Source organism: Exserohilum turcica, assembly GCF_000359705.1.
Source record: "Exserohilum turcica Et28A unplaced genomic scaffold SETTUscaffold_2, whole genome shotgun sequence".
Classification (NCBI taxonomy): domain Eukaryota; kingdom Fungi; phylum Ascomycota; class Dothideomycetes; order Pleosporales; family Pleosporaceae; genus Exserohilum; species Exserohilum turcicum.
In genome coordinates, this window is record NW_007360025.1 from 3,019,799 (window position 1) to 3,041,325 (window position 21,527).

Here is a 21,527-nt window from a genome sequence, read left to right on the forward strand (position 1 = left end):
AATAAGGGCTCAATGCCTATTGCTATATACTTGTGATGCTCGTAACCCTCGGTCAGAGGAGCCCGAGCATTCCTCGGTGGCTTATGTACGAGGTTCATTCCTCGATGGATCATGTACGAGGAGTCTGCCAAGACTCTTCCTCGTGCATGCGCCACCGAGGAGGTCACGTGATACGTGCCCCCGCGTTACATATGGCTGGGTCGACTGGCCGTCGATGCTTCTTAACTTAACCGCCGTGCCCCTTCCTTCAGGTTCGTAACAGTTATATAAGCTGCTAATCTTAGATAGGCACAAAAGCCACCTTAATAAGGATTTTAAGGAATACTGCCTTGTACACAAGATTCTTACGCTCTATATGCCCTCTCACTTATCGCACATCCTTTAGCCACTTGATATAGTGTGTTCCTTACTATTAAAATTAAAGTACTCTTAACGCGTACAAGACTTAGCACGCCAACGCGTTTACTATATTAACAAAGAAGGCTTCCTTCTAGCCTTTAAACACGCGTTTTTTAACGTGTTTACGTATAATAACTATAAAAAGGCCTTTAAGGCTTTAGGACTTATCCTTATAAACGCGTAGGTAGTTATAGATCGCCTTAAGGTATAGCTTTATACGCCATCACTAGCACCCCTCCTAGAAACGCCCTAGTAGTGAAGAACACTAAGTAACCCGCTTAAATTTAGATCGCAATTAAGGCTTGTAAGGGAATCCTTTATACGATCACTAACAAGTGCTTAAGAAAGCTTCTTAAAGCTTATTAAAGAAGTAGAAGAGATGCTATATAAGAATGTTCTAATTAAAGCTCGCGTACGAGAGCTTAAAGAGCAATTAGCAGAGGTTACAAAGCGCAAAGGTCGAAAGCGAAAGCGGATCTAGCATAGCGGGACACTAGAGTATGGTGCAGCAGCATCAACAGTAGCTAAGAGTGCTTCTGGTGGTCGTACGATAGCAAAGAGAGCGCGTGGTAGTGGTAGTTAAGAACCAGCCCAACCAGGTTAACGGCGCTGTGGCAACTATAGTAAGACTAGGCACAACGCTCGTACGTGCTAAAAAGATATAGTAGAAGATTCTAAATCTAATACAAGTGTCTTATACAAAGAATTAGTCTATAGTGTTGAGTAATTTATTTGTTTGTACATGGTGTTCGCAGTGCCAAGAAAAAGTGGCCGGCTCACTGGTTTGGCCGCCTCACTGGTGTAGTACGTTATATATATATATATATATATATATATATATATATGTGTGTATGTGTGTACATATGTAAATAGTAAGCAAGGGGTGAGAGAAAGAGAAAAAAAAAGACATAGCAGTAGGAGCAGCAGCAGCAGCAGCAGCAGCAGTAGCAGCAGTATTAATAATCAAGAGGAAAAAAATCCCGAAAATCGAAAACCGAAAAGAAACAATGACAACAAGAAGAGAAAAAAAAAGAAGAAAAAAAGAGAGAGAACACGCTCAATCAACTATGCTGGGATACAATTAAGGCTAGTACTTAGCGAGTAGTAAGTAGCCCATGTGATCATTCTCATTTCAGGCGAGTTTGAGCCAAAAAAAAGAGGAGGGAGGGAGAAAGGGAGGGGGGCAATGAAGCCATCCTACACATGCTCGTATACTTTCCTTTCCTTTCCTTTCCTTACTTACTTACTTACTTGGATGCGTCGTGGGCGTGGTTTGCTCGCACATGCCTCCAAGTGGAATCGTTTCTTCTTCTCCTTCATCTTCTTCATACTGGTCCAACAGAAAACAAGAGATTTAGCAATGCCCAATGACAGCGACGACAATGACAATAACGAACAAACAAACAGCAACAGAAACGACAACAAAACAAATCATGTACTACTATACTTTACTCTGCACCAGGCATGCTCTCCACCTCTTCACTCAGCGCCCGCCAATTATCCGCCTGAAGCTCCGCGTACTTGACACGTTCTTGCGCCCACTCTTGGTGCAGACGACTAATGTGGTACTGAGATTTCTGGAAGAAGAGGAGCTCGTCGCGGATGCATTCGCGGATGAAGACGCCGCGCGCGTGTTGCTGGACAATGGATTCCTTGTCCTGGTGTCGTGTTAGAACCATGTACGTGTGTCAAACTACACTAATAAAAAGACTGACCTTGAAAATAGCTTCTTCAACCTTCTCCGCCTCGCCGGGCTTGGCGTCGGGCTTGTTGCGGATATTGCTGAGTTTGGTCTCGTTGTTTGCAATTCTCCTTTCCAGGTGGGGAATGTTGTCTTTGGCATACTTGTCTCGTCGATCAAACATGTCTCGCACACTAACAAGTGTGTCTCTTTGGCGCTTAAGATCTTCCAGCACGCCTTCTTCCCAGCCTCTTGCTTCGTCGTCGAGCAATTGCTTGCTCGAGTCGAGATGGCGGGCGGTAGCAAGTAGCCCTTCGTTTAGTAGTGGGACATCGTTTGTATCAGCAGCATATGTATCCTGGGTTGATTCGGTAAGGCCGCTGAGAGCAGAGGAAAAGCGCAGATATTCAGCTGCCATGCCTTCGTTTCGGCGACAGAGGCGCTCCATCATGCTGCAGAGGGTAATGTAGGTTTCGGCACTGCGTCGTACACCTGACCGGACCGTGTCGAAGAGCTCGGGGAGAGTCTTGGGCAGGGAATCTTCAAGGTCAGGAGGAAGGGGCTTGCCGGTAAACTCTTCCTGTACCGAAAGGTTTGCTTGCTTACGCCATACTGCGAGTTCCTATTTCTGTCAGTACAGACTATGCATATTTTACGAGTAGGCATACCGTTGGCACAGTGAGGAACATGACGACCAATTGCTCCTGGCTGAGCACTGGATGCCGCACGAGGGCATTTGTGAATCGTGCCAGGCCCTTTCTTCGCTTCTCGAGAAACGTAGCATCCGCGGCTATTGGGTTGCCGTTGACTAAGAACTCTCAATACTCATCAAGGCCATGTTGTGGGGGAGACTTACTTCCAACTCTCTTTGGGGGCAACAGTGGCAGTTGTCGGAACGGGTAGCGCTTGTGCAAGCAGTCGAGCAGCCAGACGAAATCGCTGTACCGGCGGACGACCTTTGTTGTGCGTCTCGAGCTGGCGACTTCGTAGTTGCGGTGCTGGAACATGAAGACACCCTCTTTCTCCGAGAGGGCCGTGATGGTGATGACCTCGTCGTTTCCCGTTGCACCGGGCAATCGCCCAATCGACGTGCCCATTTCCGGGGGGGCATTGGAGCCACCGCCGGCTCGACGTGCTGGAGCGCCGAAGCCCCCTTCTCCTAGACTGGGAGGGGCGAATGACTGGTTTGCGCCGCCATTGTAGCCGCCCCAACCGCCTTCGCTACCCAACGAGCTGGGCTGCACGGGCTGCTGACTTGACGAGTCGGCCGTCGAGTGTGTGGTGAACTGGCTGGTTGTGCGAGTGGCGACGTGAAGGCTGGAGCCGTTGGTCTGGTGCTGCGGACTGGGATAGTTGTTGGCGGCGGCGGCGGCGTGACTGTGGCCGCGGTGGAGGTCGGGGCTGCCCCAGGGATCGGCCTCGGGGTCTCCAAACGACTGCTTGCGCATGGGCGCGCTGGGCTTGGGTGCAGCGTTGGGGTAGTGCTGCGTGTGTGTGTGCGTGTGCTGGGGCGGCGGGCGTTGGGGGGGAGGCGTGGGCGGAGGGGGGTCGTGGGGATGCTGGGGAGCAGGCACAGGCACCGGGTCGCGGGCCTTTGGCGACTGCGACGGGGGCAGCGACACGGTGGGGACGGGGAGATCTGGTGGCAGGCGGTCAGTAGGCGGGCGCGCATCGTCCAGGGCTGCCTGTCTCGCCGTGGCTAGCTACTCACTCGGCTTGCGCTCGTCGACGCTGTCCAGCGTGATGTCTTCGTGCTCCTGGGCCAGGCCAATCAAGGCAAAGACAACATTGAACTCGTTCCTGCCCACCTCGGCGGCGCCGCCCGCGGGCAGCACCACGTCGAGGATCTTTGCCTGGGCGTGGGCGGCGATGTTGCTGTCGGCCAGCAGCTGCTTGACGCCGTCGATGCTGACGCCATTGCCGTGGCCGTGGCCCGCGTCGAGCAGGGCGTCGAAGGCGTCAATGTACGAGTCGGGCACGTCGCCGGCGGGGAGCAGCGACTTGACGAGCGCTTCGCGGCCGGCCTTTTTGGGCGTGGGAAAGGCCCATGGCGAGTCGTCGTCGCCCACGTCGTCTGCGAACAAGCTGTTGCCCGCCCTGCCCGCCGCCTTGGCATCGTCGGCGAAGAGCGACGACGATTGCTTTGCGCGCTGCGGCGAGTCGTCGTCGCCGAAGAGCGACATGGTGCTGGTGGTGGTGGTGCTGCTGCTGTGGGCCTGGGCGAGGAGCGCAGGCGATTCTCTACCGTCAGGCTGCGCGCGCGCGGTGGGGGGGAGATGAATGGGCGGTGGGGGGGGGGCTGCGGCGGCACGATCGCACTGCTTGACAAGACGTGTGCGTGTGCGAGTGTGCGTGCCCACGCGCGATGATAACATGGAGGAGCTATGATGCGGCGGTGCAAGGAACCCGCCCAAGCTCGCCCATTACCCAAGCCACCGCCGCCGCCGCCCGCCCGCCTTATCTCTGGCCCGCCTCACGTGCGCCAATAGCTCAACATCAACCCGGAACCATGTTTGGAGCATATATCCTGTTTCGCTGCCTATCCACCACGTCCTGCTACTACTGCTACTACTACTACTGCTACTGCTACTGCTACTGCTACACATACATGCTTGGCCATACGTGCGCCGTTCCTCCCAAAAACAAAACAAAAAAACAAAACAAAAAGCCTGACCTTGCAAGGCCGGCGGGTATCCAGTTCCCCTGTAACAAACACCAGAGATTCCTTTTTTTGATCAAAGTGCCAACTGCGCCGTTCCATGCTAATCCCAGGGCGCCTGCATGGCTGCCCACAGTCCCCAAGGTCCTGCCACTAATGCGCCGGTCAATATCGAGGGGTATATACGTGCTAGCCATCAACATGAAAAATATAATCACAAACATGCAAGAGAACATCAAAGCCTGAAGCGCTACCGGTCGTGGTCCGTCCGTGTCTGCTGCGGAGACGTGCTAAAGTCCACAGTCGACGTCGTCTCGTCTGCGGGTGGCGGCGACGACGAGGCTGCAAGCGGCGACCGTCGCATCTCCGTGCCGAGTATGCTGCCACCGTTTTGCTGCTGCTCCGGCGACACTGCAGGCGAGTAGCGGATGCGCGGCTTCTGCTGCGGCTGGGGCGTGGCCGACGGGTGCACTACTTCGCTCCAATCAGTCGTCCGGCCAGAGCCCAACGGCGACGACCGTGACACTTGGTCTCCCGACACCGTCGTCGCTGCCCGCCCGGCCTGCAACGCATATGCTTCTTCTTGCAGCGCTTCTTCTTGCTGCTGGCGAATAATGTCTGGAGACCACGTCTGTCCGCGAGGCTGGGCCGGAATAATCGTCACCGGCAGTGCCGCCTCAACCTGTGCGCTCGTCTTCTTCTTGGACCGTAGCCTCTCGCTTTGCTGCGCTGCAAAGGTGCCCAGGCGATCGCCCAGGGCCAGCCCGTTGTAGGTGCGAGGCGGTATGTTGGCAGCAACATCCTCCACGCCCAGCGGCTCAATCACCTGTCCTCTCTGCAGCTCTCGCGGCGGCGTGCGTCCTTTTCGGCGGAACGTGTTGCCTAGTGCTTGCCACTGCCATTTGCTTCGGCTCGTGACGCCCTCCACTTCGGCGCCTTTTTCGGGATCCTCGGGGTAGCTGGGTTGACGGTGCGACTCTTGCGGTAGTGTCTGTGCTTCTGGCTGTGATTGCGCCTCGCGCGTTTCTGGCTGCACATGGGTAGGTGCGCCGGGTTGGGGAATTGGTGGGGTTTCGCTGATCGGATGATAGCGTACTGTGTACACTGTCGAGTCGGCGCTAGTCGTGTCTGTCCGGCTCACAGGCGATGCGATGACAGGTACGGGAGGTGGCGTCTGCACGCGAATGTACGAGCGCGAGCTGCGGTCACCGCGTGTCGCCGATGCCGACCGCCGCACAGCCTGAGGCGGGGCGGGAATGTGAATAGTACGCTTCTTGCGTGCTTCTGCTCGTGCCGAATCGGCCGGCTTTCGCCCCATTCGCTGGGCGAGACTGCTGAGCCGCGCGGCATGGGCTGAGGCGAACACACTGATGCCACCTCCTCCGTCTCCGCCACGGCTGTTGTGTTTTTCGTTGTCTGATTGTTGGCCTTTCAGTTTCGAAGGCCAGCTGGAACTGGATGTGCAGCTGTCCAGCATGTCGTCTCCATCGTAAATTTCCCTCCCCAAAATTCCATCTTTTCTCTCCTCTCTTTCCAAAGCCTCAATTCGCTCCACCCACTCCCAAACAATAACACTTGCAGCGGCGGCGCCCACCCAGCGGAAGTAGTCTCCCCATCCGGCAATGGTGTAGTTTGCAATATCCGTAATGAAGAAGACGACGGGGGTCAGGATGGCGACAATGGACAGCAGGGAGATGACACTCATGTTCCACATCATCGAGTGGTAAAAGGCATAGCGTCGCTTGGTAATGGCGTAGTACATGACCCAGGCGGCATAGAGCATGCTGAGTGACAGCTGAAACAGGTAACTTAGGGCGGGGATGGCGGTGTCGAAATGTGCGGGGCGACGTGAATTCTCGTAGGGACCGAAACTGTTGAGGCAGCTGAATAGTATGTCGAGTAGAATGAGGGCGAATCCGACCCATTTGATAATAACTTTTTCTTTGTGACGCGGAAACAGACGTATGAGCGTCTGCACTTGGGCGAGCCACAGGAAGATGTCGGATACGACGCGCGAAACCTTGATCTCCATGCCGGCAACGACCTCGTCGCGAAGTTCCATGGCGTCGATGAAACCCTCCTCATACTGTCTCTTGGCAATCCTGAAGGTGTCTGCGGTGGCGAGGGTGAGCGATATGGCGACGGTCAGGGCGGCAACCTTTTGCAGCCATGGGCGGGTGCCCACGCCGATGATGGAACCGCCTCCGGAAGCGCCGCTGATCATGCCGCGGCGGCCCATGAGGCCTGAGCGGCCCGAGGCGTTGCCAACGAAGAAGGTGCGTGGTGTGATGATGAGCATGATGACGAGCATCCACGAGATGACGGTCGCGGCGCCCGTCGCGTAGGCCTGGGGCGTGATGGAGGCGTGGAAGGGGTCCCGCATGTCGGCGACGCTCGTGACGCCGCCGGAGCCGTCGTCGGCATTGGTGGGATTGCCGGCTGAGTCGGTGCATAGTGGGCGGAAGACGGCGCTCGCGTCGAGGGTGATGTGGTTGCCGGGCGAGATTTCAATGGTTCCGTGGGCTGGGAGCTTGTACGAGGGACAGTGCTGCGGGCGGGCGTCAGTCGCGTGGGCGAGGAGGCAGCAGAGAGGGGCGCCGCGGGCAGCAGCGCAGCGGGCGGGCGAGGCGACTTACGTAGGGTATCGTGGCATCGGGCGCGCGCCTGTCCAGCAGCGGAGAGGCGCCAGGCCAGGCGTCGGCCTCCCACATGCTCGGTCGGGGGGGGGCTATACTGGTCCAGCAGCAGTTGGCGACGGGTTGGGGCGTCCCATGGGTGCTCACAGGAGCGGCATGGCCTGGGAAAGGAGGCGCGGCGGTCGTGTGAGATGGTGCGAGTCGACGGCGGTGATGGCGGGGGTGCGGTGGTGGTGGTGGTGGTGGTGGGAGGTTGGCGGGTGCTGAGGGCGAGCGAGGGTTCGGGAGTCGAGCGTCGCGGTTAAGCGTCGAGGCCAAGTGGGAGTGGGCTGGGCGAAGCTTGAGGGACATGGCCGGCTCCCTGGTGGCACCTGCCGTTCCAGCTTGTCTCAGCTTGGCCGTGATTGGCCCCGTCGGCGCAGGGTTCGGCCGGCCCACCGCAGGCAGCGAGCCTCATCCCAGCATCCCAGCCCCAAAACGTCGCACGACCTGGCCACGCTCTGCGCTCTGCCTCCACCTCCTCCACATCCACCACCACTTCCGCCGCCTCCACCACTTCCACCACTTCCGCCGCCATCCACCCCCTCGGCGCCGGCCTCGCCATCCATCGCCGCTCCGCGCGCTCTGCTCGCAGCTCGTGCTCGCCCCCAGCCTCGACCATATGCTAACAGCTAATGCCCCGTGCCATGCCATGCATGCCCTGTCCCAGCGGCCTCCCTTCCTTCCTTCCTCCCTCCCTACCTCCCTCCTTGGCTTGGATCGACACCCATCGGACAGAGTCGGGCCGCCTCTCGCTCCCTGGACTCCCTAATGTGCCGGTCGCACGCAGCCCTCGAAAAAACCTGAGACGACTCGGATCCCACCAGCCGCCATCCATCCTGCGCCACGGCCACAGTGGCCACTTGCACTGCTGCTGCTGCTGCCCATGGACGCGCCACGCCAGCGCTCTCGAATGCGCCTAATAACAGGTTTTGGCGATGCATATTGCGTGATTCGCTTGAGACGCATCACACATTGTCCTGATGCGGAAGCGACCCCCCTCCCCCTTCCCCGTCACGCCCGCACACGTCCAAACTCTCCAGCCCTGCGGCTACATTGACTCCTGTACAGGGCCAACGTGACAGCTTCAACCTGCCTATTTAATACACAAGCACAAGTCACCTCTTGTTTGGACTTTGCACGCCAATCGCCCCGCCCGGACGTGCTCCCGTCAACCTTCTCCTCGCCAACGGCCGCCCGTCCACCCCCTCGACGCCACACCTCGACTCTTGACACACGCACGTGATCTGCGCCCATATCAGCTTTTCGACCCTCTCGGCGTCCGCCTTTTACTCTATACATCCGACAACGCTTGGATGCGCCCGCCTCTTGGCCATGGACGTCTAGAACTTTGCATCACACGCCGTGGTGACGCATACTGCCAATTCAGCACTGTAAACATGCACGCCCCCCTCTGATTGTGCCCGTAAGGCTGGGCCTGCCAGAGCCTAACGCCGGCGTTTCAGCTACCATGGATATGGCGACATGATCAGCAAACACCTGGAGCTTGCTGTCAACTCGTCTATCACGTCAGCTCTTACCGCCTCCAAGACTGAAGCTTCGCACAGCTAAGCACTAGAATCACACTAGCTTGCATTCTGCTTCAACTCCGGTGGGGCATGCACTATGTGTGAGTATTGCCGCATCATACTTTGGGTAGCAGATACATTGTCGCCCTAATCTACACGGACGACCCAACCATGCGGCCCTTCATGGCATCTCTCTCGGTCTTGCGGCCTGTTGTACTATTATCGAGCAACGCCAGCACTTGGTCAAGCCGCCATATCCTCTATGATTATGTCCAAGGCGAATAGAACAGGGTGTCTCTTACTAGGTGTAGTAATGCATACATCGACAAATTAGACAAGCTCCGACCACCGATCAGGTTCACATATGAAGCAAGGAAGTATTAAACCTCTACTTCTGACTATTTTGACCCACGCTTGTCCCTTTGAGGTTTGTTGCGGCTATTACCTACGCTGGCTGTGATTCGTTTCATCCGAATCTGCAGCTGCAGCTCTTTCCGCAGAGCGTATGTACAGCCGGCGTACGGCACTACGGGGAGATAGAGAGAGACAACCCGCACCTACACACTAGTGCTAGGTTCGAGACCCGCCGCACATTCACGCCGCTGCAGCGATCATGACGTGTCCCTTGCATCGGACCTACCCGTCCAGTCCAAACATTGTCCAATCCGGCAGTCCCACCCTCGTTGCACCATCTCCGATTTATTGACATACAATCCCGGTCAACGTCTCTCATCGGCTTGCACTATTTGAATGGGTGGGGCATCTTGTTAAAATACCGCTCCGAGTCTGCACCCCGGCTGCCGGAAACAAGTGAGCCGTCTGAATTGCGGGCATTATATGACAATGTCCGACCGGAAATAGTCCTTCACCCTTTTCTTAGACATGTCGCAGTCTTGGCAGACCCTATTGCTGTTGATCACGAGTGCTTGTTTCAACAAGACAGGGGGCTCATGTCTACTCAACTCCATTACGTCATGATGGACTCCTTGTCTCTTCAGCAACGTGTCCATTTCTCCGTCCATATCGCTGTTCGTCTCTCATCGCCGCCAGGCCAACGTCGGGCCTGAGGCCTGAAAGCTGCTCATCGATATCCTGAAACGGTGTAGTCACGTCCAACGTACCATCTCTCGTGATCGGGGTCGTGCCTCAAGTCTTATTTTTCTTAGTCGGGACCATCCGCCTTGGCTTGAAGGGTGTACCCGTGTGCAAAGACAACGGTTCCCACTTCGTTTGTAGCTTGTTCTCGAAAACATGCTGTGCCTTCTACCGCAACACATCGGCCATGGCATGAACGTATCGGGAGCCATGTTGCGTTTGGTGCGACAAGGGGATTTTTGATTCCAAATGGGATTTGTACAATAATGCTATTTTGGTTGCTAGTGGAATTGCAACTGTACAGTATGCGAAACGAGGTAAGGCGCGTTTGAATGATATAGTTGTAAGAATTGTATTAGAGAAGAAGCGTTTCACGAACCAAGTCAGGATACGACATATCTAATGTGCTGCAACACAGTAGACGTTGCAATAGCCAAGGCTGAAGTGATTGCACCAAAAAGCCAATATGAACCAAGGCTTGTCTCTATGCTGTCAAGTCGTCATGACGTCTGCGTCAATGACGCTGTTGCACGTGGTCGCGCGTCTCGCCAAAATCGCCAGACCCTGGCAATCCTTCTGTCTTCGCCCCACCGCCACCATAGCACAACGCCTCACACGCTTAATCCTTACTCAGGCCAATTGCTATCCATCTTTGAATAAGAAATAGTCACTAGTTTTCTCTAGAGGCGTTGCGAAGTTTGCCGACATTGCCGCGACATTTGCGCAACGCGCAGGCTCCACGCGACGGCGACGCGCAAACAGAATCTGCGGGTAATCAAGTAAGAGACGGGCAGGCGGTGAGGCAGACTCACCATGGCGCCTAAGAAAGCTCGCGATCGCAAACGGCAGACAAAAATCAATTTCTCACCTGCTTCACAACCTTTGCATGCGACCAAATCCTCTGCCGCTACCGCCGCCGCCACAGCTGGCTCACCGTCGAGACCTCCTCGAAAGCAATCAAAGCTAGACAAACGAGCGCTCAAAGTGGCATCGAAGGCGAAAGAGCAAGAATCAACCAGCGAAGATGAGTTGGCCATGGACACAGAGAGGAGCATGCACTTAGGCAAGCCCAGAGGCATGTTTAATGGCCCGGCAGACAACTCGACAGGTTCTATAAGCTCGGAAGAAGAGCAGGAAGTACAAACCCAACCCAAGTCACGCAAGCGACGGCGTGCGGTATCACCAATGGAATCTGAAGAAGGACCGACAGTTGAAGTCGTGCCGCGCAAACGGCAGCGACGAGCTGTTCTGGTGGAGATTGAAAGCCAAGACGAATCGCAAACGAAGGAAGAAAAGAAGAGGAAGAGGAAGGATAAGAAGGACAAAAGGGACAAGAAACGGCGCAAAGAAAAGGAAAGCACCCCAGAGCCCGTGGTCTACAGCACTCGGCGACGGCCTGCGAAGAAAGCTTCTACACCAGACGATGACGATGGCGATGATGATGACCTTCGTCGGCCAAACACAAACTCCAAGCAGAAGGCGACACAGGAGCGCTCTCCATCCGTCGAAGAAGACCAAAGTCCACCTCGAAGTGCAAGGCGGAAACTCAAGAGGCGGAGGCCTGCATCTGATGATGACGATGAAGATGAGGCTCAAACTACGCCCAAACCAAAAAAAACCGCGGCCAGGGAAAGCTCTGCATCAGATGCTGCTGATTCAGAAAGTGGTGGAAATGAAAATGCCAACGATGAAGAGCAAGAAGACCTTGAGGAGGATCTTGCATTCCTGCGGTCGTCTCCAGTCGCAGACCGTGGCAGGCTAAGGAGTACCCACGACAAACCAAAGAATAAGCGGCAAGAAGCTCTTGAAGCTTTAAAAAGGCGGCGCGCTGGCACAAGTGAACCGTCGTCGGCGACACCTGGACGGCGAAGAGCGGTCGTAGTAGACAGTGATTCTGAATCAGACCTTGAGATTATCAAGGAGGAGCAGGACAGTAACCTGGACGAGGACGAGGATGAGGAAGAACCAGATCGTGACGCCAATGCATTTGACATGTTTCAAGAAGATCAGGAGGACGAGCAGTTCATTGACGACGACATGGAAAACGCCATTGGAGAGCCCTCGGCAAACGACGACTTGGACGAAATCCGGTTAGGTTTTAGCATCTTACGAGCAAAGACTAAGGATCTCTTCAGACACGCCGTCGAGTGGATGGTGATGAAGAAGATTCACCCAGGTTTCGAGTCGACCAAACACGTGTACACGTTGACTTTTCGCAAGTTAGACGACGAAGTCAAGGGCCTGGCAGGATCAAAGTACACGTCGGCAGCCTGGACCACTGACTTTACACGAGCCATTCGCGCGCGACCCGATCTCATAGTCAACGACCTCAGCGCAGCAGAAAGAGACGTCATATCACCACACTGCGAAGCATGTAACCGCACCAACCACACAGCAAGCTCAGAGCTTCTCCTCCAAGGACAACCCTACAATCCAGACACGCTCGAACCCGTCGCCAGCGACTCAGACAGCGACTCGGGTTCAGACAGCGACTCGTCAGGCCTCTCGTCTGACTCGGAAGCCCTGCTTAACGGCGAAAAGCCGACCTATAACTTCCAACGCGAGCGTATCCCCCCAGAGTCTCACCGCTTCCCCGTCGGGTCGACCTGCAAAGCAAACGCCCAGGTCGCACATACCTTGTACCACTGGCGGTACCATCTCTACCAGTGGGTCAAGGACTACCTCAAGGCCGAGGGGCACCTGACGCCCGAAAAAATAGTCAAGAGGGACGCGTGGAGCGACCGGAAAAGGGAAAAGACTGCCCACAAGATTGTGGATGCCATGGAGGCAAAGGGCCAGATTCGCGAGCTGTGGCATTCGTACAAAAATCAGGTCACCGCGGCTGTTGAGGCGGATAACGAGTATCGCAATGGATGGGGTAGGTATCGTTGATACAGTGGGGGAGAGGGGGGGGGCTTGGTGCTGTTTGGGTTGCGTTTGAGGAGTGAGGTTTAAGGTTTGGACCCAGTGTTTCTTCTTGACAGAATGTCAAAAAAAAGTTAAGAGTTTCTTCGGTAACTTTGGATACTTGGATATTGTGTATATTGATTGGTTTGCATTCTTTGTTTGGAGCTTCGTCGGAACAAGCCGGGTAGGCTGGGTGCACGAAGGGATTTCCTACTGCATGCGTGGAATGCAGGAGGGAAATGCAACATATTGATTCATGAGTTCAGGGTATCATGCTTTTACATCGTTTCGTTGACGCGTCCTCGTCCTCATAGCATCTCATCCACTTCCTCGGCTGGCGCTGGCGCTGGCACCGGCTGCACCGCAACATCTGCCTTCTTGCCCTCCCCATCATCATCATCCATCTCCTCGTCGCCTCCCCACTCCCTCTCCTTCCTGCCCACCTCCACCTCCTCCAGCACACCCGCCTTCCTACTCTTCTTCAACCCCTCGCCATTAATATCCTCCCAGCCCTTAGACCTCTCCACCACCTTGCGCCCTTTGCCCAGGCTCTTCAACCGCTTGTTCGCCAGCTTATCCATGTTCTCTTCGGCGCGCTCCAGGCCCTTTTGGTGCCGCAGCCGCTGAGCGCGCGTCATATTCGCGCCCTTTTTCTGCTTCTTCTGGATGCCGGCGTCCTTGGCGGCGAGCGCATGTGGGTTTATCGACGAGGGTCGTGACGGCGACGCCGAGTCCCGCGTTGTTCTTGTTGTGCGCGCTGTCGCTGTTTTTTCGCTTTTGCTCAGGTCCAGCGTTGGGGAGGCGGCGCGGCGTGCGGCGCGCGAGTGCTGTGTGACTTCTATTTTGGCATTGTTTAGCAATTGCTGTGTGTGTGAATGGAGGGGAATGCGGGAGAGTGGGCTTTCTTACGGCGCTTCTTGACTTTTGCCGTCTTCGCCATTGTGTGTTTGAAGTACACACACTCTTTTTTTGGTAGTGTTGAATTGAAAGGACGCAAGCAAGGAGCCTTTGCTTTCTTTTCTTTTTGTCTTCTCCCAAGGCGCGTGGTGTGGCTTTGGGTGGTTAGTGAAAGAGAATGCTTTGAGCTCTATTCAAAGGCCCAAATTGCTTAGATGTGGTGAAAGCAGCATTTCTCTCGCAACCGTCCAACAAAAGTTCACCCACTAGCTCGTCAAGGCCCAAGGCCGCGGGTCCACTTCGGCCGCTAGTTGTGTGCCCGCCGCACCTTCTCCGATGACCCTCGATAATCGCCGGCTCCGTTAGCCCTTGCCCTTAGAACACTCACGCCCTACTTCTGCCACCCACCGCCCGCCGCCGTCCATCCCCCCCCCCTCCGACCGTCGTCGCGCACGCCCGGCCAACCCCCCATGTCGCAGACAAACACACCACGGCGTTTGCTCTGTTCGACTTCGTCTATGCGCTGGCCCGAGGGTTGAAAGAACTCGCCATCTGACACTTGCGCCTTCACGCGGATTTATCATCATTCACGAACCTTCGCTCGACTCACTCCCCAGCTGCGTATCGCACTGTCGCGGTGACCCGGACGTTTCAGCTTTTTATTTTTTACAAACCCCCCGACGAGCAATGAGCTACGGCGAATACCCCGAACTTGACGCCTTCCAACAGCGCTGGACCACAACAACAGACTCACATCAAACCACGACTTCCGTTTTCCTGGCCGCCATCGTCGGTGCATACGTCCTGTTCAAGTCTCTGGATTATCTCGGCTTTCCCGTTGGATTTTACCTACGCCGGTTTCTCAGGATGGCGACGAGTGTCTTGCGCTCACGCGGCTCGTCTTTCGGTTCCGCGTCCGGATCGGAAGCGACTGACGACGGGGCGACGCAGAATGGAGGCATGTTTGGAAGCCTCTTTGGCATGAGCCCTGGGAATCTGCTGCAGAAAGGCGTGCGAGGCGTTGCGAGCGCTCTCTCCATAGGACCCAGCGACGTGCCACCCGGTCTGGGCAACATCAGCAACTCCTGCTACCAGAACAGCGTTATCCAAGGTCTCGCCTCCCTTCCGGCACTGCGCGACCATCTTGCCAAAACCACATCCGAACACTCCTCGCTTTCTCCCGAAAGTACAAATGGCGCGTTATTCGAGATTATCACAAAGCTAAACGACCCTGAGAATAAGGGGCAACACTTCTGGATCCGAGGCAAGCTGAAGTCGATGAGCACGTTTGAGCAGCAGGATGCACAGGAGTATTATAGCAAGATACTGGATGCGCTGGATGAAGAGGTCAAGAAGACTGCGAGCAGTAAGAGGCGATCCTCAGTCTCCTGGCTGGAAGTTACAAAGAGCCTTAGCGACTTACCAAACGCAGATGAAAAAGCGCAAGAAGGCTCAAAAGATGGCAAGGAGAAATCGGAGACGCAAGCCGCACAAGTCCCACCGAACCCTCTTGAAGGCCGCCTCGCCCAGCGCGTTGGCTGCACATCCTGCGGATACTCGGAAGGCCTTACACTTATCCCCTTCAACTGCATCACCGTCTCGTTAGGAAAGAACCACGGATACGACATACGAGAATGTCTTGACGAGTACACGACCTTGGAGTTCATTGACGGTGTCGAGTGCGCAAAGTGCACACTGCTGAAGCTGCAGAGGGCTCTCGCCCCCTTGGTTGCCCATAAGCCGGAATCGCCATTGAAGGCCAGACTTGACGCTGTGAATGAGGCTTTGGAAAAGGAGGATTTCGAGGATAAGACACTACTGAAGACTCTGAATGTGCCCAAGAAGAACTGGGTGCAGAGCACCAAATCCAAGCAGGCAGTGGTGGCGCGCGCACCCCAGTCATTGGTGCTTCATGTCAACCGCAGCAGCTTCAACGAGTACACTGGTATGCCGTTCAAGAATACGGCGGGTGTATCGTATCCTAGCGTACTGGACCTAGGGAATTGGTGTCTAGGCGGTGCACCGGCTGGATCCGAAAAGCCTGCCGCGCCTGAAGAAGAGTGGCCAAGAGACCCCAGGGAGTCCATGCTGACGAGGAGTGAGCCAGTATCCGACTCGCCCTTCCGGTATCGCTTACGAGCCGCTGTCACACACTACGGTTCGCATGGTAATGGCCATTATGTGTGTTATCGGTCGCATCCAAGGGTTGCCAAAAGTGAAGCGGTGGATGTTTCATCGACAGAGGACAATGGCGAAGAAAGTCCAGAACAACAACCGCATGAAGACGCTCCCGTTTCCCCGTCAGAACAGTGGTGGCGCTTCAGCGATGACAGTGTTTACCCTGTTTCTGAAGAAGAGGCGCACCAGGGCAATGTCTTTATGCTTTTCTACGAGCGAGTAGATGCGTCGTCGCCCCCTGGATCTGCAACGGAGAACCCCATGATAGCAGAGGACGCTCCCCTACCACCGGTCAATGCAGCCGCGTACGCACAGACAGGCGTAGACGAAGAAGCCATTACCATTGCTCTACCAAGCGACGACGACGACGACGACCTCATCCCTGCTGAATCAACCCCTAAACCACAACCACCTCAACTTGCGGTATCGCCAACCAAGGAGCAATCAGCAGAAGAAACTGCCGACTCCTCATCCACAATCACCACGACGCCCACACAGCCATCACCACGCTCACTCGCCGACCCCGAAACAGAAGCCAGCGATGCTGAATCAGAAGACGCCCCCTCCACACAGCTCACCTCGGACTACGAATCAGAAGCCGATCCCCCCACACCCTTAAAATCAATGCCCGTCTCCAAGGTCTCGCCAAACACCATGCGCACCGCCGGCAACGCCTCGTCCAGAGGCCAGCGCAAGAGACAGAGCCTCCCGCTGGTGTCTGCGACGTAGTTTGTTCGTGGCGTCAAGCGCATCAGATTCGAGTTTACAGTCTAGACGGCGTTCAAGTATTATATGTCTCTTGGGCTATGCTTGGCATGCTATTTTTCTTTTCCAAGTGTTTGAAGGGGAGGGGGAGGAGCTTCTTTCTCATGAGTCGAGAAAGTGGACGAGGAGGAGAAGGAGAAGGTGGCCGGCGTTGTAATCACCTGTTTGCCCTACAGGGTCAGGTTAGGCGTTTAAACTGGTTTTTGGTTCTTTCTTTCTCTCTTTCTCTCTCTCTCTCTTTCTCTTCTTTTTTCTTCGGGCTATGCTGATGCGTTGCTGGTGTTACAGCTTTGCCAAAGAAAAAAAAATACGAAATGAAATGTGTGTGTCTGTGTGTTTTTGACATGCCAATCTGTGTGTTTCCCAAGGGTCTTTGTGTTGATTATGAGTATGATTGTGGTGTGATGATATTTCTGTTTGTGTTTTGAATACATAATAATGCTATCTATCTATTTCATATATCTATCTACATACATACATATAGTTATAAACTGTTGGCTGCTTAGTCAATCATCTCTTGGTACATATAAATGTTTCTGGTAACTCTCGCTGCACATGAGCCCGTCCAAAAAGAGAGAGAGAGAGAGAGAGAGAGAGATGATAAACCCACCAACCCAACCCCAATGCCAATGCCAATGTCCGCCCATCGTTCAAGCGTCAAAGAATACTTGACCAACTCATTCACCCCATAACAACATCATCCTCATACTCAAACTCGCCATCAATCTCCGAGCCCACCAAGCTAACCGCATCGTCCTCATCAATCCTTTCCTCACACTTCCAGCCTAAACCCGCCCAGTCGCTCCCCGCAGTACTCATGACAGCGTCGAAGTCCACGTCAGCGTCGAACCACTTCTCTCTTCGCTTCGCCTCTCTAACCCCGCCTTCAAGCGCAACGCGACTCGCCCTCGTTGTGCGCGCTTTCCTAGCGCCAAAGCCGCTTCCGCCATGCGCGTCCGCCATGCGCGCACGCTGCTGCTCGAGCGTCTGCTCGTGCGCCACGATGCTGCGGACGTAGGGCGCAAGGTCCAGCGTAACAAGGCTGAAAGAACGATCAAACGACGAGGGCGTAAGCGTGTACGACGTGCGTTCCGACAGGAACTGGTCGGGCGGCGCGGCGAGACAATCAAGCGCAGCTGCGAAGTCGGTGCGGGTAAGCGCTGTTTTCGTCTTCTTGGTCTCGCGGCATTGCAGGATGTGCTTCGCGTAGCTGCTTTCGCACGTGGGTGCTGCTGCGCGTGCGGAGCATGTCTGCGAGATGGCTGGGTATGCGCGGTGGATGAGCAGGTGTGTCTGCGTGGTGAATGCTGTGTCGAGGTTGAAGAAGTCTGCACAGTGGTCGATTTGCATGAGTGGCGCCGAGAGCGTGTAGCTTAACCGCGATTTCTCGGGCATGGGAGGCTGCGAGGCGTCGGTGGGTTGCTCGTGATCTGTGCTATATGAAGGTAGGTCGATGCGGCAGAAAATGTCGGCTGCGCTGAACGACTCGGTGTAGGCTGTTAGACGGTCCAGCTCTTGCATGCGGCGAGACGGCTCCGTACTCTGCGTATGGAGTGATTGTTGTGCGTTCGTGGCTGGAGCTCGCCATTCAGAGGGGCTGATACCCCAATCAGCCCAGACTTGGTGCAAGAGTTCTTCTTCCTTGTCAAAGGCAGCGTTGTCTTGGGTTTCAAAGACGTTGTGCGAGAGCCAGCCCATGCCGGATTGATACGTGCCCTCGCTGGCCACTCGCAATGTCTGGCTGTGCTCATCGACGTCCTTGCCTGGCGGCCAGCGTTGATACATCCATTCCAGACCGCCTTTTCGGTCTCCAACAGACATCTGGCACCAAAAGTCCAGCTCCATGATGCTGGCTCGGAGATCATGATCTTTGGATTGGTATAGCTCTTTTACAGCTTGTCGCTCCAGAACGTGGCCTTCTGTTCCAGCTAGAACAAGCAGATAGTCAGTGGCAAGTTCCACAGGAGGAGGCTGGAATCTCAGCACGGCAGCGAGCGGCAAGTCGTGCATTGGGACTTGTCGCTCATCGTTGCAAGTAATGACTATGGGCCGTTTCGAGAGAGATGCCATCTTAGTGATCTGCGCCCAGAACTGCTGGTCTTCTTCGAACAGAATATCCGCCTCTTCGATGAGAATTAAAGATTGTTTTTGCGAGGCGCGCGATGCTTGGGCGAGCGGAAGCGTTGCTTGAGCTGATGATGGTGTTGCCTTGGTTGGCTGAAGCCGTGGTTGTGCCTTTGGTTTTGCCATTACCGCCCCGGGTTTTGCTTGGAAGAAGGATGTCATAGTCCCTTGCCGGCCACTGCTCATGTCTTTGGTAAGAGCCGTATCTGCGTCTTTATCGTCTGCGTCTTCCGCGGATTGAACGATTTCCTGAATCGACGCTGCGTTGCGTTTATGGTTCACGAGGTGGTTCCCAGTCATGTCGCCCACTTTGTCTTGGATGTCCTTCCCCGAGCGACGCATTCCGGCGTGTATCTCGAAGACTTCAAAGTTCATCTCTTTGGCTACAGCGTGAACGGTCGCACTCTTACCACAGCCATGGGGCCCACTAATGAGTACGACATTTTTGTCACGCGTCCACTGTGGCCGTCTAAAAGAACCTGGTTCCATGGAGTTTCTCCCATCTGCTTCGGACAGACTCAGCATGTCTTCCTCTTCGTCTTCATCGTCTGGAACAATGAAATCATCAACAGCCTTCTTGCGTTTCTTCCGTGGTGGCTGTTTCGCATCTACTGTAGCAGAGATCTTCGACGCGCCACTCACAGCCATAACTGTTAGACTCTCCAACCAATCTTTTAGTACCACTGCATCTGTACCAGTCTGTAGCACATGGGCGGCAGAATTTGGAGCATATTTTTGAGCCCAGGATTGAGTCTCGCACTTTCCCTCATCAAATGGAGTAAGGGTGTACTCGATCTGCTTGAGAAGACCCTCAACGGCTGCATGGAATGGTCGCTGTCGCTCGGCGGTACCTGAAGACGGTGACCTAGCCAGTAGCTGTTGATGCACTCTACGCTTTACCTCAGGGCCGGTGGTGAGTAGACGTGTTGGTAGACGGACATCTTCGGGAGGTGCGAAATCGGACATTTGCTCGTTTCGCGCGCATCGGTTATGTGAGAGGTCCTGCGCCAGCCTCGTGATTATGCACTCTTTTTCTGATAGGGTGACGACATTGCTCTTTAGTTTCCGTGGCCTTAATGCTAGTTGCACACCAGAGGAGTTGTCCAAGCGCCGGGGTAAACCTGTCTCCAGGTTACGAACATGCGCATTTTCGCCTGTTGGCCACGAGGCTTCGTTGAGGCCAGAATGTTTGCCTGCTTTGCTGGTCTGTAATCCTCTGCTATAAAATGTCGTCGCCTCTGGTGACTGGTCTCTCCTTGTCTCAGCACGCAACTTTCCTGGGGTGACAGCGCTCTTCCTGGGGGTTGCGGCGGGCAGATCCGTGACCACTTTAACCGGAGGAGCATCTTTCTGGGACTTTCCAAGAAAAAAGGGATGAGTGACTTTGGGCGGCGCAGCTGGTTTCGGCGCGGTGTTCCTTTGAGTTGTTTGGCGTTTGGTTGTCGTTCTTTTCGAGTTCAGAATTTCTTCTATCTTTTTACCGATGGCCGATCGGCTCGCTGCATCTGTTCCATATTTTATGACGGTCACAGTGGGAAGAACTTTGGCTTTAGTGGGCTTCCGGCCTCGTCTCTTCTTTGGAGAAGTTGGCTCTGCGATTGGCTTGGGTGGGCTAGAAACCAGTCTGCCGCTCTTGGTGACTTTGATTTGCTTCTTTGGTGTTGTCTCTTTTGTATCTTTCGGCGCGGCTTCAGATGCAACAGCCACAGGCTCCGGACCGGCGACTGGTAATGGCGTACTAGGTGTGGTAGATGTGTTTGAGTGCTCCATGCGGTCACATCCAGGCTCTTCAGAAATATCTGTCATGGCCACATCGGTGTGCAAGAGAGCGTTCGGTGTCGGATCCAGGCCCGCCGGTCCGGCAGCCTGTACTTGTAGTTGCTGGTGCCAGTCCAAAGAAATGGGTTCGGGTTGGACAGGCTCGACTTGTGCAGAGGGGGGAGGGCTGTCTGAAAGTTCTGGCGATGCAGTCTTTTGTCTTTTTCTTCGGTCGTGATTGGGATCTACCTCCAAAGCGACGTCGGCAGACCCGCTGGTGTTGTTCGCAGTCGTCTCACTCGTTGCTTGTGCGGAGGGAGGTCGGGTGAATCGGTCCAAAGACGCCTGGTTCTTCATGTGGGATACAAGGCTCCTCTCCTTGACGCCATCGCTCTTTGTGGTCCTCTTCTTGCGTCCTTTACCAGACTTGAAGTTTGTATCTGCGCCTTCGGCTCCGCCGTGGCCATTGTTTGTCGGGGCATCGTCGTTGGTTTGCAGGGGCTCTGGGGCCTGACCACCTACACATGGTATCAGTACTCGAGCATCCAAAAGCGGGTAGCGACATACTGGAAGGCTTGGAAAAGAATGGATGTACGCTCTTGCCCTCTAGATTCATTGCAGATTGCACTGCTGTGAGGGCCATCTAACACGTTCAAGGGCTACCGGGGCATTCGTGACATGGAGGCAGATTCGACCAAGAACAGGTATTAACAGAATATCAATTGCGCACGTAATCGTCGTAAAGTAAATGCATGCATTCGCGGTCGTAAACGACAACCCAAAGACACTTTTGGGACACGCGACGTGACGCGCTAGCGACGCCATTCAAGCCACAGTGTGTTCCCCCTGCTCGTGGCGGG

General features: G+C 55.0%; 6 protein-coding genes across 6 annotated transcripts; 2 read left to right on the forward strand and 4 right to left on the reverse strand.

Annotated features, from left to right (window-relative positions):
* Nucleotides 1-1,847: 1,847 nt before the first annotated feature.
* On the reverse strand, nucleotides 1,848-4,263 carry SETTUDRAFT_89107 (uncharacterized protein; the record flags this gene model as incomplete). Its single annotated transcript, XM_008027595.1, has 5 exons — nucleotides 1,848-2,057; nucleotides 2,115-2,702; nucleotides 2,749-2,888; nucleotides 2,937-3,719; nucleotides 3,792-4,263. 5 exons carry the CDS (start codon nucleotides 4,261-4,263, stop codon nucleotides 1,848-1,850), a joined length of 2,193 nt encoding a protein of 730 aa, XP_008025786.1.
* A 368-nt stretch (nucleotides 4,264-4,631) lies between these two features.
* On the reverse strand, nucleotides 4,632-7,453 carry SETTUDRAFT_136111 (uncharacterized protein; the record flags this gene model as incomplete). The annotated part of the gene is made up of 2 exons (XM_008027596.1): nucleotides 4,632-7,287; nucleotides 7,376-7,453. 2 exons carry the CDS (start codon nucleotides 7,448-7,450, stop codon nucleotides 4,990-4,992), a joined length of 2,373 nt encoding a protein of 790 aa, XP_008025787.1. The 3' UTR covers nucleotides 4,632-4,989.
* Nucleotides 7,454-10,851: 3,398 nt separating this feature from the next.
* SETTUDRAFT_31627 (uncharacterized protein) lies at nucleotides 10,852-12,930 on the forward strand (the record flags this gene model as incomplete). Its single annotated transcript, XM_008026887.1, has 1 exon — nucleotides 10,852-12,930. The coding sequence occupies one exon, from the start codon at nucleotides 10,852-10,854 to the stop codon at nucleotides 12,928-12,930; it is 2,079 nt and encodes a 692-aa protein (XP_008025078.1).
* Nucleotides 12,931-13,242: 312 nt separating this feature from the next.
* On the reverse strand, nucleotides 13,243-14,036 carry SETTUDRAFT_171533 (uncharacterized protein). Its single transcript, XM_008027597.1, has 2 exons — nucleotides 13,855-14,036; nucleotides 13,243-13,783 (listed from the first exon to the last, which is right to left on the reverse strand). The coding sequence occupies exons 1-2, from the start codon at nucleotides 13,883-13,885 to the stop codon at nucleotides 13,254-13,256; spliced, it is 561 nt and encodes a 186-aa protein (XP_008025788.1). The 5' UTR covers nucleotides 13,886-14,036; the 3' UTR covers nucleotides 13,243-13,253.
* Nucleotides 14,037-14,529: 493 nt separating this feature from the next.
* SETTUDRAFT_50590 (uncharacterized protein) lies at nucleotides 14,530-16,494 on the forward strand (the record flags this gene model as incomplete). Its single annotated transcript, XM_008026961.1, has 1 exon — nucleotides 14,530-16,494. A coding segment is annotated over one exon (1,965 nt), but the record flags the coding sequence as incomplete, so codon positions are not given.
* A 972-nt stretch (nucleotides 16,495-17,466) lies between these two features.
* SETTUDRAFT_31630 (uncharacterized protein) lies at nucleotides 17,467-21,283 on the reverse strand (the record flags this gene model as incomplete). Its single annotated transcript, XM_008026888.1, has 2 exons — nucleotides 17,467-21,185; nucleotides 21,235-21,283. 2 exons carry the CDS (start codon nucleotides 21,281-21,283, stop codon nucleotides 17,467-17,469), a joined length of 3,768 nt encoding a protein of 1,255 aa, XP_008025079.1.
* Between the last annotated feature and the right edge of the window lie 244 nt (nucleotides 21,284-21,527).

Coding starts and splice junctions, on each gene's coding strand:
- SETTUDRAFT_171533 (XM_008027597.1), bottom strand. CDS start 13,885: ATGGCGAAGACGGCAAAAGTCAAGAAGCGCC. Junction 13,784..13,854: donor GGCAAAAGTCAAGAAGCGCC/GTAAGAAAGCCC, acceptor ATGCCAAAATAG/AAGTCACACAGCACTCGCGC.